The sequence below is a fragment of the Sphaeroforma arctica genome (genome assembly GCF_001186125.1).
Source record: "Sphaeroforma arctica JP610 unplaced genomic scaffold supercont1.16, whole genome shotgun sequence".
Classification (NCBI taxonomy): domain Eukaryota; class Ichthyosporea; order Ichthyophonida; genus Sphaeroforma; species Sphaeroforma arctica.
The window spans coordinates 18,300-37,500 of NW_014040542.1; the positions used below are offsets into that span (position 1 = coordinate 18,300).

Genomic DNA, 19,201 nt, shown 5'->3' on the forward strand with positions numbered 1-19,201 from the left:
TATGTATAAATATAAATATAAAAAATATATATATATATAGTGAAGTGTATACGTCCATATTGTTACGAAAATGAATGTATATACATGCGTGAAGCTGGAGGTACATATTCCTCGCTTAGAAAAGTCACCACAGAGGACGTTAACCCAAATTAATTGGCACATTTGAAATGTGCTGTTGCATGGTGAAATCGCAACTCAATCTCAACCCTCACACCACCGCGAGATTTCGTCACTTAAAAGAATCGAAGCGATATTCATACCTGAGGTGAGGCTCCAGTTGACTTGAGGCCACCCACAGATGCTTGCGTTTGCGTCGTGGGATTGGCAGATCTATAATGTGTTGGGCCTTGTGATGTCGGTGTGGGCGTGGGTGCGTATGGCTGAGCGGTGTTTGTGCTCTGGGTGCCCGAGAGCTGTGGCTGCGGCTGTGACTGATTCTGTGTAGGTGCAGGCGTGGACGTGGCCGTCTGTGTCTGATTTGTCTGATTCAGGGTGTTTGTGGCACCTCCGGTGCTTGTGGTGGATAGGCCTGTGGGTATGACAGCTGATGTGGACTGCACGGCCTGTGAGGTGTACGTGTGCGGTGAAGCTGTCTGTGCGTGCATTTGTGGTTGTGTCCTGGGAACACCTCCTTGCTGCGTCTGTGCCTGTGGCTGAGATTGCGGTTGCGGTTGCGGTTGCGTTTCCATTTGTGTCTGTGGCTGTGCCTGGGGTTGTGATTGTATCTTGGGCTGTGGTTGTGTCTGTGGTTGGCGCTGTGGTTGGGCCTGTGACTGCGTCTGTGGTTGCGATTGCAGTTGTGACTGTGGTAGAGTCTGAGGCTGTGCTTGTGACTGTCCTTGAGCGTGTGACTGATAGGTTTGTGGTTGAGCGGTTGCGTAATTGGTCGCCGCAGTAGTGTATCCGGTATGGCCAGCTTGGCTCTGTGGCTGAGTATACTGTTGCTGCTGTTGTTGCTGCGGTGGTTGTGGTTTTTGTTGTTGTGGTTGCTGTTGTTGTGGTTGCTGTTGTTGTGGTTGCTGTTGTTGTTGTGGCTGTTGTTGTTGTTGTTGTTGATGTTTCGGCTGCTGTGTTTGGCCAGTGGCAGCACGAGGCCTATTTCCCTGAGCTTGAGCTTGAGCTTGAGCATATGTCTGTGGCTGTGGCTGTGTCTTCATAACTGGCCCCGCGCCCACACCCGTGTTCTTTATTTGCTGGGTGGGTGGGTGGGTGTAGGACACAGTCGTACCTGGCTGCTTGAGCTGGGTGCCCTGTTTGAGTTGACCCTGTTGCACATGCTGTGGTTGCGGTGCCTGCGTCTGCATCTGTGATGGGTTGCTAGCGTACTGTGTCTGTTGCATGCTCGTGTTTCTCGGGGCACCTGCAGTAACGGTGTTCCCTGTCCTCAATCCCCCAGCCGAACCGCCAGTGCTGACATTCGTCACTCCCACACTCATCCCAGTAGATGCGCTCGCCCCTCCCGGCGGCGCTGTAGCCGTAGACATGTGCGAAGGTTGTGTGCGGTTGTACTGTGACTGTGTATAGGCACCTGTCGTCCCAGCTGCATTAGCATTCGCTTGTTGCTGTGCCCGTTGCGCCGCCTGTGCCTGTAGGGCCGCCTGTGCTTGCTGCTGCTGTCGCTGCTGTTGCAGGCTGTAATTCAACCCGCCCTGGTATCGCATCTCTATCAGACACGTGCGCAACGGACAATACACGGCCTGTGGGTGTGCTGTGATGAGTGCCTGTAGCACAACAAACGCTGCGCTCGCCTCGGGCCTTTGCAGGGACACCAGCAACTGTGGAATCCAGGGTATCCAATACTCCGTCGGCACCCCTTCATAGTAAGTCTCAAAGATGTGTGCCAGGTGGTTATCCTTGGTATCGTAGCTCAGCAGCCACAGGGCTCGGGCGATGACCTTCATGCCCTTGCTGTAGTTGGACGTGCGAGCGGCGTTAAGGTAGCATGTGATAGCCTGCGCACCAAGCTCACGGTGTTGGGGCGTACCCTTCGTTTCTAGGAACAGTTGATCGCAGAACCCGCCCCACGCCAGCCACCCCTGGCCCAGGGTGTCGAAGATGGTCAGCGCTGTGGAGAAGGCCTCGTTGGCCTCCGTACTCTTGTGCATCAACTGAAGGAACTGTCCCTTGAGTGAGAAGAACTCGGCTTTCTTCTTGCGGCCAAAGTAGCCCAGATTCGTCGAATTAATGATGTCTAAGCCCGCCCCGTAGTCCTGTGTGAGCTGGTGGTAACACTTGGCTTGTTCATAGAGCTTCAGGAAGGCGTCGTGGATCTCAATGTTTGGCAGAGTGTATATCTTGTTGAGCGACGACAGGCACACGTCCATCAGCATATGCTTACGCGCCACGTGCGCAAACCTATTAATGGTGCACGCCATCTCATGGTACCCGCAGTACGGCGCGAGGGTCTGACCCGTCGACACCGATGTGTACGCTGGATTCTGCATGGGCTGGAATGCCAGATTAATCGCCGTGAACACGTTGTGCCGCCACGTCAGCAGTTCATTCCACACTGTGATATCGTCCCATTTGTTCGGCAGTCTGTCACGCCACGTGTTGAGAACCATCTTCAGATCGCTCACGGCCTGGGGCCTGTGGTAGTTCTGCGCCTGGATGGTCGAAAGAATCTTGGTGGACTCCTGCATCTCCATGAGCTGCTGGAACTTACCCAGCAACCCCAGATGCGCATCCCCCACAATCGTTGGCAGTGCACGCCACTCCTGCAGGCCCAGGACCATTCCCTGCTCGACCAGTTTGGGCACCAGCACAAGTCTGGGCTCCTTTGGGTTACAGATGGTGCAGAAGAGTTCGTACAGTTTGAGCTGGGTGTTCTCCGGGTGGGTCGCCTGGACGCGTGCGAGGGTGTCTATCTGCTGCGGCCAGTCACCAAGCTTCCACGCACAATCCAGCAGCAGTTCAGGCATGTTCTCGGCCTGCGCCAGTTGCAGCAGCATGCTATTCTGGTCCAGATGCCGCGCACACTCGATCCATCGATCCTGCAGCATGGACAGCTCCGCGCTGTATAGCGGGCCGGTTCGGTACTTGTCAAAGGCTGCCTCGTACGCCAGCTGCGCGCGTGTCCAGTAGCATCCGTGGTCGTACGACAGCGCCTCCACGGTCTCGCGGTAGTGGGCCTCTCGATACCACAGGCCAAACATCAGATCGCGTTCGCTCATCTGCTCAAACAGTGAGCTAAGCGCAGCCACGGCCCTGTCATGCTCAGCTTTCGCCGCGGCCTGCTCGGTCTCGGTCTCTAAAGCAGGCCCGCCAGTGGTAGTAGCGGCACCAGCAGGCACCAACGCGCCACCTATGTCCATGGCTGTACCGCTGGGTGGGGTGATATCGACCACTTTTGTAGCGCCGCTCAACGTACCTGCGCCTACGCCCTTTGCACCACGAGCTCCGGGTGCCTTCTCTGACAGGTGAGCCTCGTCAACTATCGCTAGCAGGCGGTCGCAGGCGGAGTGCCACAAGCCGTGTTGCTGCGCCACCATTTGCAGCACCTCAATGGGTATCCGCACACCGCCCGCGCCCTGATTGCACTTCTCAAGGGCCTCTACCAACGTTGCCAGGGGGTTGGGCCGTTGCAGCTTCTGTACCGAATGGTACGCGCGCGTCATAAAGTGCACCAGTTTGCTGCCAATGGTCACTTGCTCGTCCGCACTCAGCTGCTCCCAGACCACGGGAAAGAGGTCTGACCAAACCTGCGCAGCGTGGGAGGGCGACAACTGGCACAGACTCAGCACCGGCAGCAGCACCTCTCCAGCCAGCGACCGGTGGACAATAGACGCAGTCCACTGGTCCTGCGTGCTGCACATGGTGTCGTACGTGGACTCTGTGTCCTTATCGACATCCATGGGGGTGCCTGTCTTCGTGGCAGCGTCGGTGTCCGCAGTAACATCCGCGTCTGTGGCGCTGTGGGAGGCTTCAGTCGTGGACGGGGGTGTCCCACTGGCGGTCACCGGCTTGCGTGCCATGACCACACCCAGCATGATTTCAACCCAATGAGTCAGCCAGAAGTAGCCTCTCGCCGCCTCCCAGCTCTGGCCGGAGATGCAGAAGTGCAGTCTATCGACAATGGCCGTCTGGGGTACGTACGAGTTGTGGTACTGCAGAAACAGTGCGCGTTGGTCCGGCGTCTTGTCCGCGCGTAGGCCGACCATGAGCAGCGGCTGCACACCCTTGCGCAATTCAGCGTCGGCGTTGATCATCTGCATCTTCTCTGCATCCGCAAACAAGGCCAGTATCAGCGACAGGAACGCCTTGTTCACGGGCGCGTCCTGGTCGAAGCGCAGCAGCGTGCCCATCTTCAGCAGCAGCATGCACGTGTCCATGACAGGCATGGCCGCCTTGGCAGATGGTGTATCGTCATTGTCCACACTGCCATCCGCTGAGCTGGCGTATGCTGCGCTCTCGGCTTGCTCACTGGGAAACATCCACTGCCGCGCGATGCTAATCACATGAGTGATCAGGGACACGGATTGTGAAGCGGTGATGATCTCGCCTAGGGCGGCCAGGAAGTATATGTGCGCGTCCGTATGCTCCACATCAACCGTCGCCCCCTTCCCATTCCTCTTGGCATTCGCCGATGTCGCCTTGGCACTGTCGGTGGTTTGCATAGGCACCCCGCCACCGGCTGCAGACTCCGGTTTGGCGGGTGCAACGGACTTCCCGGACGGCACTCCCTTGAGTTTATCTACACGCAGGCATATGATGCGGATTATGATGGTGATGAGCTTGCGGACGTCTGCCTCTGAGTGAGCATGTGCCGCGGCTGTTCCTTTCTGCTGTCTGTACAACTGCTGTTGTTGCTGCGACACCTGGGCCGCACTTCTGGCAGCCCCTGAAGCGGCCGCGCTGGTAGACGCAGCTGAGGGGGATCAACAAATGTGTCAGTGTGCAGTGGTTATACTCAGAAATCATAAGTGCTTTTGTTATCACGCCCAAGCACTAAGGATGACAGATGCGCCAGTACGCTGTGTATATGTCTGAGAACCATAAAAATGCATTTGTTTGCACGCCATACGCTTAATATATACAGGGGAAAAGAGGAACAGGTGAGTCCGCGCCATACAACCGCTACAACACGCTATCGATACATAGAACAAACTCGACTGGGCCGTGATGATACAGAAGACAATACTCTGCGCACAAGCGAATACACCCCACCCCACTCACCGTTTGCTGCAGCGGTGGCCGTAGTCCCCAAGTGTTCGCTGAGTAGATCGCGCAGCCGGTCGCACAACCGGGGTATGAAGCCGTCCACGTAGGCGGGGCATTTGCCGCCAATTTCCAACAGCAAGCCCAGCATGGGATACAGAGGCACCGCCGGTTGCGCAGGCCCTGGTGACTGGGGTAGGCCGAGGCCACCTTATATACCGCACAATAAACAAGGATGAGACAGCCAGTGAGCATAACAGACGCGATACGGAAGGCAGTGGTGTGCATGAAGTGGCGACGACGGATGAATGCTCAGTGATACGTAGAGCTGCGGATGCGATGAGATCACACAATGTGCTGCGCAAAGAGAAGAGTCCGACAGACAAGCAGTTTTACACACCTAAGGCGGCAGCTTTCAATGGTACCAGGGTAGCAGCAGCAGCAGCAACGGTCGCCGCAGACAACCCGGCCTTAGATGCGGCAGCAGTCGTTGCTTTTTTGGTGGCAGACCCAGCTGGATATGTGGAACAATGTGTGTAGGCGTACAGGCGTTGAGATGCAGTGCTGAAGTATAAGAACTGCCACCGCTGGTTGACAGTAAGAGCACAACCAAAAAAACGAAGCGCGGCTGGTAACCACGGAAACGATAGGGCTATTCAGTACGTCTTGTCTGACTTTTGAAAGCGATGCTTCGGAATTAGACTCTAAAGTGAAGCTGCAATGCTCGGCGCTGTGTGCCAAGCGTGCAGCTTCTAGGAGGGTGATCGTTCGGGCGTGTCATTGTTCGGAGTGCTACAACTGTATCCAAGTTGTCTGCATTATCCTCTATCGTACTGACCGTATCTGATTGTGCATCCATTGCACAGCCCAGGCAGGAGCCAGATGCCCACCAAGCAATCAGTCCCGCCCATCGCACCACCCCGACATACTCCCAGAACACAGTCAATATGAGCTCCACAACACTTACCATCCAACTCACCGGCGTAGTTACCTCGCCCGTTCCAGTGATATTCACCAATAAATACAGAGCAACCAAATACAACCACACCGCATTCAGAAGCCAAAGAAACCGCAACAGTCTCTCTCATTTCGATAGCACCGCTTATTGAACACAGAGCACTCAAGTTTACACACACGCATCACAGAGGTCCAACGCACCAGTCGCAGCTGCTTCTACCACTATAATAGCACTCACCCAACAAATTACACCGTACAAAACACACAAGCGCCCAACCACGCCTCATCAAGCCAACACACTCGCCGTAGCAACCCCTCTCATTCTCATAGCTTTTGCCAAACAAACGCACGCCCAAGCTCGCACAAACGCGCGTGATTGAGCAACTCACCGTCCGTAGCCGCCTCTCCCGCAGCAGCCGTACCTGCAGCCGCAACTGCTGCTGCTGACGCCGCGGCTTTCGCCGCCGTTGCCTGAGCATCGGCCTGTGCCAGTGCGAGGGTTATGCGCTGTGCAATGGTTCCGTAGAATTTGTTGAGCGCTTCGTTCGCCTCCGCCCCAGTGCGTTCCAGGTTGACGTTTAGCCCTAGCTCTATGTCCAGGAAGCCCAGGCCGGGGGAGACTGTGCGACAGACACACACACGCAGATAGGGAGAGAGAGAGATGGTTTGATACTGGGGTTTTAAAAATAGCTTATTGGTCGAGCAGGAGAAAGGCATAGGAGCCCGCACAGGGCGCTCTGTTTTATGCTGCGTGCCAGAACACCGGCTGGTTCTGTGGAGAAGTGCAGTGAAACCAGCCCGATGGAGAATTCAAGACCGCCACATCCAGGCCATGTAAGGCACACGTTAGTAACTTACATCTATATGGTGATGTAGTACTGCTGGCCTGTGGTGAGTGGCGCTCAGTGTGGGGTGGAAGTGTGCACTACGTTCAGGCGATACATGCAAGTTTGTGTGTACCAGGGTTAGATGCGTGGTGCAGGTGAGTCTAAAATTAAGGATCAAGTGTATCCCAAAACAAGTACTAGGTGCAAGTGAGTAGAATGTAAAGGTACAATGCAGGTGTATGTCACCTAGGTGCTCGTAGGGCGTACCCCCAACATACACACACATACATCCGAACCCCATGCACACACTTCTTCGTCTGTGTCCAAACCTTCCAAACAAACACATCGACAAGGACAACAGCTCGGATTTCTAGGCACCCCCTTCCTATGACACTTACCACCACTTGTACCCCCTTCCTATGACACTTACCACCACTTGTACCCCCTTCCTATGACACTTACCGCCACTTGTACCATCGGGTCGTTTGCCGTACGTGTCCTCCCGCGAGGCCTTGAGCACAAAACTGGGGATGGAGTATGTCTTCAACAACAGACGCAGCAGCAGTCTAAACTGCGTAAGCACGCGTTCGTCCGTGAACTTGAGTAATGCACTCAGACTGCCGCTGAGCTCGTGGATGTTGAAGAGAATCTTCCCTGGTGTGCGGGACGACAGCACAATACGCAAAATCTCCACAGCGGTACTCACTGTCTCGCAGTTGCTGGAGTCTGTGGGCTGTGGTGGGCCGGGGGGTGCGTGGTATTTTAGACGGCAAATCGCAACGTGTTAATTCGGGGCAGGGATTGCAGGGTGCATACATACTCGATCAACGCAGTTTAAAATAGTATTAAACAAACATTATTTATAAATTGACACTTTATGATCCTGGTGTGCTCGCCAGCAAGGTTTCGATTCCGGTTGATCGTTTACAATTGAAAACTTGCATGTTATGGGTAACATATATGAATTGGCGGTTCCTATCGTACGGGCGCAACACATGAGCAGAAAGATGTGATGTCGCAAACCATCGGAGACGCAATTTTCCCACCAGAAAGGATCCGACACTTACAGGGTTTTAGCATCAAACCATCGCAGAACCATCCACAACAATGCGGCAGTACTCTAACTAAAATGTATTCATTGCGTCGCAAGCGACAGTGAAGAATGTGTATCTTGATGAGTCTATCAGCCCCCGCAACTTTTACAGCTGACGAAGTGCACGCACTATAGTAAGCCTTTTACGATAGGTTGCTTACCTGCGGCCTTCATATATAGCATTGTTCCATGGCGAAAAGAAATAAACTATCTTGACACAATTCATGAAAATCAAAGCCATTACTCGCACAAGCCATACAGTGTTTTTCGTTACCTTCATTTGATGCATGAGCTTGTCAAAGTATACAAACTTGACATTCGCATCCGGCCAGACACCTGCAAATAAGGAGATGTTTAGGCATGTGAGCGAATCAGTGTCTGGCTTTTGTGCGCTTTGTTAGTGTAAGCGCAATTGTGTTGATGACACATTACATGTTATGCTGGTCGCTGGTAGCGCCCGTATATAACAAGCATTGCTTTAGGTGTAGGCAATTGGGATCACAAGAGCACTCCGCGACTGCTGAGGTGTTGAAAGGCAGCGGAAAGACTCAACAAACCAGCGTACACGGTTGATTGCGAAGACATATAGAAATTGACGAAAGGTACATATGAGAGCAAACATCGACATACATCTAAGTTTGAGTAGATATGCAGACGTGACAGATCCTAACAGGACCACAGACCACGCATTCAAACGTTACAATAGTACCTACATCGAAACCATTTAACTGGATCCGAACAACTCCAAAACAAAGCATCGTCGCCCGAACAGCACATGAATGGGGGCATTGACGCATCATACGAAATAGATAGATTCGACCGGATCCAAGACACCTCCCTGGTATATACTATCAGGCGGATGATGAGAAATCACACTCAGCACCTGCTGAGCACTCCAGACCACCATACAAACAAGGCCCCTGGTAGATACTGCTATGCAGAAAACGCCCACTCAGCACCTACTGAGCACTCCAGACCACCATACAAACAAAGACCCTGGTAGATACTGCTATGCTGAAAACGCCCACTCAGCACCTACTGAGCACTCCAGACCACCATACAAACAAAACCCCTGGTAGATACTGCTATGCAGAAAACGCCCACTCAGCACCTACTGAGCACTCCAGACCACCATACAAACAAAGCCCCTGGTAGATTTTGCTATGCAAAACACGCCCACTCAGCACCTACACTGTGATTATCCACACACCATACAACCCACACCCCGGTATATACCATCATGCAGAATCTGTTGAAGCAGCTGCAGACATCTACGCGAGAAATCGTGGGACATGCACGCCAATCGTATGAGGAAGTTGACGATCATTTCCGGTACCCCTGCAGCCACGCGATAATCGTCGTCGGAAGAGCTACCGTTCCCATCGGCATTATCTGGCTCGGCTGACACAGACACTGCGCCGCTCTCTGTACGCAGGCGCTTGGAGGATGCCGCGAGACCATCCGGTCCGTCAGAGGGCATGTAACGCTTGCCTACAGGTACACGGGTGGATTAGAAGTCGTTAGCGGATGTGATTATCAAGGAAATACAAGGCGATGTAGTCTTTATCGGATCGTGTGAAGATTCGAATGGCAAATAAGCCCTAGTGGTACGAATACCCCCCTGCAGAGACTGAGCTTGAAAACACGGCTTGAGAGCAGGCAAATTTGACGTGCAGTTGTAACTCTAATTTATTGGACATACTACACCTGAACACACCCCACACTCAACGTCAGCCCAATCAAGCACAGACAAAACCGAACGACACGCTATACACGCCAAAGTTCCCCAGCGTACCTTCGGGCATTTCGGTACTGTCGCCAGACCCTCTCCTGCCCGCCCTCTCCTCATTCTCGGTCCGCGCACGGAGGTCCCAAGACATCACCAGCGCCGCCAGGTCCACACCCAATTTTTTGGTTTCGGGTGCTGCATTGACCTGTAGTCCAATACGCGGCAGAGAATTCGATATCTGCGGCACTATGAGCGACCGAGCCTCATAGAAGAGGTCGGCATGACGTACCACTACAGCCCACACGTGCGTAAGCTGGGGCAGTGAGTGGCCTTCCTCCATGATGACCTAAAGTGTGTGGATAGGGAAATGAAAAGGGGGCGGGAGTGAGTGACTCATGTCCCGAAGGTGAGGATGGAATGAGACTAGATAGACCGATTGTTATCCGACATTTGCATGTTAAAACGGAAAGCCACATCAATCTGGGGTGCCTCACAGACGATGGTCAGCTGAGAATATAGCTATCAATAGATACTGATGCCATCGAACATAATAGCTATACTGATTAACATGCATACAGACAACCTAACGATCCAAAGGGCATGAGAGAAGGAAAGTTTGCAGAAATTTATGAATAGGACCCAGGCTGATCCAGCTACAGCTTAAACCCCACCACCCTCGCACTACGATATTTCGACGAAGCACAAAAGTTGAAAGAGTAAGACTCCAATACCACACTCTACATCCGCATATGTCACTTACAAAGTTAGGAGTGCTATAACTTATAATACCTTGCGAGTGAGTCGTATCCATCTATCGGGCCATTCGTCATCAGGTGGTAGACGAAAGGGAAGAGTTGGTACCAACACATCGAGTGCCTGTTTGACTAAAGTCCGAGCTTCGGGCTGGAACGCTCTTAGCAGTTGGACATAAACCTGGATGAGGATCTTCTCCGGCGTCTGAATACAGAGGATGGTGTGCATCTTCAGATGAGACAAACGTTGGAACGTATACCTATGAATGCATACTAAGTATGCTCTGTATATAAACTCACATACAGAATGTACAATGGACATCGGATAGATAGAGCGTGAGAATCTCTAGTACTGAATCAATACGGGGCACTCACAACCACACCCGCCCGCCACGGCGTATGACCTACCGGGTAGGCCTGCACAAAGTGAGCCACCAGCACGTATCCGGAGTGCTTGACCGTGGTGTCGTCGCTCTTGAGATGGTGCCAGGCAAACTGTATGATGCCCTTGCGCACATTAGTGAGCAGTTCCGTCGCATGGATGACCAGGAGAGTGGCCAGTTGCATCAGCTCCACCGACAGCAGATCAATGCGGGTTCTCCGCGGACGGGCTACCGACGGCATGCGCGACAGAGCCTGTGGCGCGAGGGTTTTGGGGTTAGGGGGTGTGTGCAGTGCCGAAGGAGAGAGGGTTTAGGACTGCGGGCTTCGGACTTGTTTATCGCATTTTTTATCTAGAGGATCAGGGTGCTGAAGTGAAAGAATTTAGTGTTCTGGGCTCAGTTAAGGATTTGTGTCTGCTGCCAAAGGTGCGATGTTGTAGTGTTTAGGGCCGGTGCCTGCTGCCGAAACGAGAGGATGTGAGTGGTCGGGTCGAAGAGATTGACAATCCTTTGGTGATAGGTCAGAAACAGTCCCATATCTGAGATTATAGGGCATGTGGGACCACCATACGACACACCGAGGGAGATATTGAACGCGCACTGAGACGGATGGAGATTACAAAGAATAGCCCTGAAGCAGGGAAGCGTACCCCGTTCTCTCTGTTGCCGCCCCCTTCATCAGAAACTACAAAGATCTGAATAAACACACTTGCGCGAGCGTAACTAAGCGATACATAGTCTGTTGAAGAGACGTTTCAAAGCAAATACACCAGGCGATTCTTTCAACAGCCTACCGACAAGTGAACATTCCAGAGAGATAGATTCGCAAATCCTGTACAGGCATACGGCAGAGAGACACATACATGGGTCTAAAGTAATGAAAAATGAAAACAAGGTACATGTGTGGCTATTCTGATGAAGACTTGCCCGCTTCAGAATCACTGACAAAGCACGACATATTCTCGCACAAACACCTGCAGTCACGCATACACTCCCAAGAACCTACAGTCTCGCATACACTCCCAAGAACCTGGCAAATGGAGCTGTCCCCAACACATACCTGATAGACATGCACGCACGCACACTCATATATATACGTACCTGGGCCGGCAGGGGACTGTTCCGTGTGCTATCGCCCAGAATGGTAGAGTCGGGGCTGTTGGCAGGGTTGGGTTCATCCATCAGCGACTTGATAATGCGCACCATCAACGCATCGTCCAGCACCAACAACGTATCACCGTCGTTGAACGCCGCGGACAGCACGGGCAGGATCAGCTTCTGCAGCAGCAGCGCCTTGGTCTCATCCGTCACGGTCTCGTCATCAAACGTATCCAGAAAGCGCACAAACAGCAGCTTCTTGCTGGACGCAGTATACAGATCAGGCACCACCGTGAAGTAGAAGTGCGACACATAGCCGTCGTCCAGGATGCATCGACGCGTGAACACCGACACGAGGTCAAACAGACTCTGTATGGCCTCGGGGTGGTTGGGCGAGGCCTTGATGTGCATCATGTGGATATCTACCACCAACTGGCACTCCTTGGTGTGAGACACATCTCCCACAGGAAGTGTCAAGCCTAGCCGGCGCCATATAAAGCGCAGCTCGGTCAGCAGCTGTGGACAGGACTCCAGCACCAGGGGATTGGTTGCCATGAGACTCTTTGTGATGCGTAGGGCCAGCATGCGCAGACGGCTGGAGTACGCGAGATAGCGCATCTCCTCCACAGCAGTGGCCATGCTGAAGGTCTGGTGGATGAACACGTCCGAATGCTCCGCCACGTACGCCTTCAGGTCGCCGCATTCGGCGTCCTCAAACACGCGCGCGAGGAGGTCGCTGAACACGGGGCTGTTGAGCTGGCGGTATAGGTAGGTCATAGACTCGCCCGGGAAGCGCGTGAAGAACCGCACCAGCGGGGTGAGGAAGGGGCTGGCTGTGTGCCGGTTGAAACGGCACTCCAGGGTGAGCACCTTGGGTACCAACCGGTCCATGAAGCCTACTGCCGTTGGGGGTAGTTGGTGGAAGATGTCAATCACCGATGCCACCACACCCATGTCTTCGGTCATCTTGATGGTGTTGCCGCCTCTCTGGGGCGCGGCGCTGGCCACTCCGCCTGCAAGAGAGGTGCAGGAAAGGAAACGCGTGAGTGCACGAACATAACTTGTCGAGGTTTTCGGTACTGTAGATGTCTATCGCGGGTGAACACTTCACCCCACCAAGTCGTAGACATCGGTTTGTCTATTGATATGGGCCACACTATTATGGGACCTGGGTTTAAAACATGTGCTGCAATTGGCCAATGGGTAAAAGTCGGATCACATAATTAAAATGTCACTACCCACAAATATATGCATGAGTTACGCAAATTTACGCAAATTTGTGAAGTAGACAATGGACAGCATAACTTCATGCTATGAGCTGGAAGTATGGGCTGGAAAGTAGGGCCAGATACTAGCGATATTGCCATCGGATGGTCCACAAATCACATAAAAAATAAAACTCGAAGTGGGAAAACGAAGTCCATACCCGCAAGACCCGTGACGCCAGCGGCAGCCACGCCAGCGGCACACCCGTTAGCAGCGCCTGCTACGGTGACCTGTCCATTGCCCGAGGCCTGCAAATCGGCAAACTTATCGAGATGTTCCAGCAGCTTCTCCCCCAGCGTATCGTTGAAGCACGAGTTGAGCAGGGTTAGCAACCGAGAGAGTCCATCCAGAGAGTTCTTAGTGAGGCGGCGGTAGTCGGCCAGACTACGCAGCACCGGTGCCAGGGACGTCTGTAGTAGGTCTTTGGCGATGTTGTTGCGGTAGAACAGTATACCATCGTGCGACGCCTGCGTGATCTCCTTGGTCGCCGATGCGAGGCCCATGAGGAATAAGCTGATAAACCGGTTACGCTGCGCGAGGCTAAAGCTATCGTCAAAGCCGTACGTTGCCATGGCAGCCGCGAGCACCTTGTAGCGCTTGCCCAGGAGTGTCAGCGGCATGCTCCCCTCGCTCTCCTTGGCCGGCTTCATGACATTGGTCGCCGTGTCATCCGTATCCGTCTGCTGCAGCACCTCACTGACTGTGCGTGCCAGATGGTCCGTGGTCTTGAACGTCAGCGGAGGGTTTGGCCGCATGCTGAGACACGCACTCAACCCCGCCAACACACCCACCTGCTTGGCATCGAACAACGACCGCATGCTCTTCTTGTCCATGGCGGGCAGAACCGTCTTCAGCATCACCCCGTGCACCGACGGTGTGGTGAGCAACGACGCCACACTGACCCCCCGCGACTGCGCCAGCAGCAGCAGCGCATCGTTCACCGCTGTGCGGCACAGCTCCTTTGTGGCTGTCATCTGCGTCACCAGGTAGGTCACCACATTGATGAAATAGTTGGGCGTTGGGATGTTTGCTCCTGCGGAGGTTTGCGGGGTGGTCCCGTGTGTGGGCATGGAATGGTTGCCAGCACTCGTAGTTGCAGATGTCCCGGTCGTGGGGTTGCGCTTGATGCCTGCGCTTGTGGCGGTCGTACTGGCCTTTCCCACAGTGCCAGGTGTGATCGCCGTCTGCTGCATGTTGAATGCGGAGCTAGCGGGTGCTGTTGGTACTGAAGTCGTGGTGCTGGGTGTGGGCGTGGATGTAGGTGCAGGTACGGCTGTGGATATAGTACCTCGCACTTTTGACCCTGGGCCCGCCACTGACCCGTTGGCGGTGGTTGTAAGACCCGTTGCTGACGGTGTGGGTGCTGCTGAGCTTGGGTTACACTTGGTAAGGATCTCCGTCAGCGTCAGCAGTGCTTCCTCAGCCACACTGCCGGCGTCCAAATCTGCCTTACTAAGAAGCGACACCAGCCCTTGCACAGCGAGCAGCTGGTGCCTCACACACCACTTGAGGGGCATGGACGCGAACAGATGCTGCAGTCCCAGCGTACCACCTTTCTTTTGATACCAAGCATTGCGGTAACAGGCCAGGACGAATCTCTCGGTCATGCGCGTGCCGAATATCAACCGCTGCACATCCTCTAAGGTATGGGTTGGCGTAGTGGTTGGTTGGGGTGAACCGCTGCTGCTGCGCTTGAGCGTACCGGCAGAGCCTGGAGTGGTGCGAAAACAGATGCAGACAGGAATTCAAAAGCTGACGACAATATGTGTACAGTAGAATTGAAGCACATATGTTGTGGTATTTATGGCTGAATTGTGTATTTGCAAATCAGCCATGTAAGGTTAGACGAATCAAAATCGCGTGAGCCCAACTGTAGTTTGACGTGATGACTGATGCGTGCATGCCTGACACGGTAAGAGACAAGTACTAGTTTATCCTATATTCATATATATGATGACCTTTAACACCATACAATCACAATCCGACAAATAGGCATATACTAGCTACATACAGAAGCCATGCACGTAGGGGATTTTAGCACACCCATGTGCATGAAAACCAGTTCTGACACATAACCACCGTTCGAGAAGTTACCTTTAACGCCCGGACGCAGAAGAAACATAACACATCACTCAAAACTAAAGACTACGGGTGTGAACAACGATTCCAACTCACCTGCATCAAGGCAAGTGGCAGTACAGGCCAATAAATCATCCATTATGCGTTTCCCAACATCCACCCATTCCCGTTTGATGTTAGTGTAGCACTGTCCAACTACATCAACAATCACCGACGAATCTATCGCGACCGTTGGCTTTGCCTTTGGTGCGGGGGGTGTGCTGTAGAGAATTGTCACATATCGCATTATGAGTTCGCGTCGGCAAACGTTTGGAAGTGGGCCTGCTATAACAGACCGCCAAGATGAACCACGCGCACAGCTCCAACATATGTAATAGCCGTCTGCGACCCAAAGGGTGGGTGGGGCAACCCACCGTATACGGCCATTCCGACCGCAAGACAAGAGAGACTGTACAAGACCATATACCACCTACCGACTATGCGGATGAAGTGTAAAGCACGCAAGTTCTGCACACAATAGTAAACATAGATGAATGGACCATTCAATATCTACAATAGAGACTCGTCATATTCTGAACACACTACAGTGAACTCCGGAGCCCCAGGAAAGAATAGATAGCAACCTTATGCACACTCAATCAGGGGTGCATTCTGCAACGGAAGCAGTAAAGTAATACGCACTCAAACTCACTTCGAGGCCAACCCCACTCACCTTGCACGCGACATTGACCGCTGCTCCGTCGTCATCAGTATCGCAAAGTGCCTCACCACGCCCGCCATAAACAGCGTGGCATCCTCCGCAAGGCTTGGCATAGCCATGGACGCGCACACACACATCAGCGCCATAACCAGCTGCTCTCTCTGCACACGCGCTTCTCCCGGCAGTGTAGTGCGGGCTGCCTTTTCCTCACCGGCTGGACCCTTCTCGTCGATATCCATTGCCGCGGGGCCCTGCGCACTTGCATCTGCGGCCTTGGCTTTCACTGTAGCACTGGTAGTACCACTGTCCCCGCTCGATGCGGCAGTGGGTTTGGTCCTGTTCTTAGCGGCCAAGGTAGCCAGTAGATCCTTGGTATTGCCCGTGGCAGTGAGCTCTAGAGTCAGCACCACCACACACTGCGCCAGCTCGAGCGCGTGCCGTCGGTGCACTTCTCGCACACGCCCCAAGTCCACACCGGTGCCTCCACTGCCGCCCATGCCGTTCTCCTTGGCCGCAGTCTTAGTCATACCAGCACTGGCCATGGCTGCCGTGGCTTGGGTGGCGATGGGGGAGGAGTTGGTGTTGGTGCAGGCCATCTTCCCGTTCACGCGGTAATTGGGCTCAAACGATGTCACGGCAAACGGCGACGAGAAGTTGGCGTTGTCCAGGTCGCGCGTTAGCACAAAGTGCGCCAGGCGCAGAGGGCCGTCTAGCTGTAGCTCGAAGTCGCCCAATGGTGTTGAGGATGTTGATGGCGCTGGCGGTGCGGCCGCTGTTGATGAAGGTTGGAATTGTGAGTATTGTAATAGTATGAATGGAGTGAAATTTGTATCGTACAAATGATGGGATATTGCTTGCGCATTTTTATAGACATTTGTGATATAAATGTTGAGGCAATTTTACAGACATAAGTGTGGTGGTTGTTGAGGCAAATTTATAGACATAAGTGTTGTGATTGTTGAGGCAATTAGTGGTATAGTTGTGAGGCATCCATATAAAGTTCGTGACAATAAATTCGAAGCTTATTCCAGACTCTCAAAGCAACGACGCTCGCACAAGGCGTCGCAGATAAATTGACCACACGCCCCACGATATTGTACCACATACAGGAACGTCACGCATCTTCAATCTTAAAAGCACAGACATCCGCAGGAGTATTCGCGCAGGCACCAGAAGAGCGCCTGCAGTGACTACACTAGCTGCAGCTGTAGGTAGTTGCAAGGACTAGATACATTGGTGCACTGAACGACATATCACACACTCACAACTCTCGCATTGACCATAGTATCTACTTTTGCGACCCTGACAACAACAGCGACAACCATGATCCTCATTGTGGATGATCCTAAAGACCACCTAACACCAACACCAACCATACTCTTACTTATGCAAAATGATAAAACCCAGACTTACCCGTTGTTCCCGCCGCGCCAGCAGCCAAACCATTGCTGCCGAGGTGCAACGAGACATTCTCCGTGGTAGGGCGCGTCAGTGTTAGAGTGGGTTGGTCATTCCGGGCCTTGTCCTCGCTCTCGCCGGTCCTGGTACGGTAGTTGATCAGCAACTCCTGGCTATTGACGGCGCTCGTGGGTACAGACAACCGACACTTGACGCCCACAAACGGGTCGTGCACATACTCCAGTAGCGGTGGCGTTTTAAGCGCTCGCCTATTTCGTCCGCCGAGTTTGCCCAAGATGACCATGGCTGTGAATGCATGGGACTGGTAGGCGGGAGGGGGTTGGATGTGGATCCAGAGTGCGTGCAAAAGCTCCTCTTTGACGGGGGCTATAATGGGGTCTAGGTACTCCGGCGTGAGATTGTCGATACACAGCTCTAGTGTGCGCATGCCCTGCAGCACCAAGTCGTTGGGGCCCGCAGAGAGCGCCAGAACCAGCGGACGCATAAGCCAGTGCAAATAAGGCAACAGCGCCGACAACCGCACAGGCACAGTCAGGCACAGCTCAACAAACAGATACTGTGTAGTGCGGTGGCAGGCGACCAGGATCAACTTGTTAAGGCGCTCCAGCAGAACCGGCAGCAACGGCAGAAACTCCTTGTAGAGCATCTCGAACTTGCCCCCGCCGATAGACCGGAATAGGTTGCGCAGCAGAAGGAAGAGCTTGTTGGGTTGCCGGACAGTGGTGGCGAGGGTCATAGACCGCATGATGATGGTGCTGAGATTCACTTGCAGCACGACCTCGTTTTGTTCCGGGAACATGTGGACGGCATTGAACACTAGTTTGAATAGCTTGAGCATTGCACTGGCCAGAATGTCGTCGTCGCCACCAAGGGCATCCAGACGAGATATGAGAAACTTCAGCAGGATTTGCGAGAACACTGCGTGGTCCAAGACAAAAGTATCCTTTAGGGTCCGAACGGATGATAGAAGGAAGTCTTGGGATCGCTCAACAACCGCCCTTGTTACTGATGCATGCATAAATGTAATCGTACGGGTACTTCCATGGTACGGGTGGGGATGCTGTCAGCATACTAGCAGCAGTGGGTATGCATAGACCACACGTACACTGACAACACACAGATTCACTCACAATCGGGTTAGTTCGGCTAAAGTTAACAACTCGGATCAAGTTTGGACAGCAAACCCGTGAATATGCCACTATGTCGATGCGGTTACGCCTACAACCGGAACACACTTCACATCGCATGCAGAGCAGCACACGTAGACGTTCTACTACCTGAGTTCATCTCAACTGAGTTGGAGTATCACAATGGTCACGATTTTTCTAACAAGCGCGAGTACCACATTGGTTGAAAGCCTATCAACAAACATCAAAGGCTACAATGACCGCAATATGGTAGTCCACTCACGACCATGGCTACCCTCGACATAACTCTAATCACAAACACCGCCGATTTGTGGTCAACAAAGAGCGAGCCACCAACCAGCCCACGACAGGACATCAAAACGCACATGCCATATCATGGAATACGGAACGCCAATAAACAAGCAACACACAGGCAACATCCAACTGTGACCGCCCCACACACGCATACCTGTGACCTCACACACGCACAACCTGTGACCCCACACACGCACACCTGTGACCCCACACACGCACACCTGTAACCCCACACACGCACACATGTGACCCCACGCACACACACCTGTGACCCCACACACGCACACCTGTGACCCCAC

At 53.3% G+C, this 19,201-nt stretch overlaps 2 protein-coding genes across 2 annotated transcripts; both read right to left on the reverse strand.

Moving 5' to 3' along the window:
• Positions 1-254: 254 nt before the first annotated feature.
• SARC_00503 (hypothetical protein) lies at positions 255-11,139 on the reverse strand (the record flags this gene model as incomplete). The annotated part of the gene is made up of 10 exons (XM_014305789.1): positions 255-4,867; positions 5,176-5,367; positions 5,558-5,671; positions 6,504-6,734; positions 7,404-7,674; positions 8,309-8,370; positions 9,271-9,525; positions 9,830-10,109; positions 10,553-10,720; positions 10,924-11,139. 10 exons carry the CDS (start codon positions 11,137-11,139, stop codon positions 255-257), a joined length of 6,402 nt encoding a protein of 2,133 aa, XP_014161264.1.
• A 155-nt stretch (positions 11,140-11,294) lies between these two features.
• SARC_00504 (hypothetical protein) lies at positions 11,295-18,478 on the reverse strand (the record flags this gene model as incomplete). Its single annotated transcript, XM_014305790.1, has 6 exons — positions 11,295-11,498; positions 12,000-13,009; positions 13,423-14,973; positions 15,438-15,601; positions 16,054-16,813; positions 17,455-18,478. The coding sequence occupies 6 exons, from the start codon at positions 18,476-18,478 to the stop codon at positions 11,295-11,297; spliced, it is 4,713 nt and encodes a 1,570-aa protein (XP_014161265.1).
• Positions 18,479-19,201: the final 723 nt, after the last annotated feature.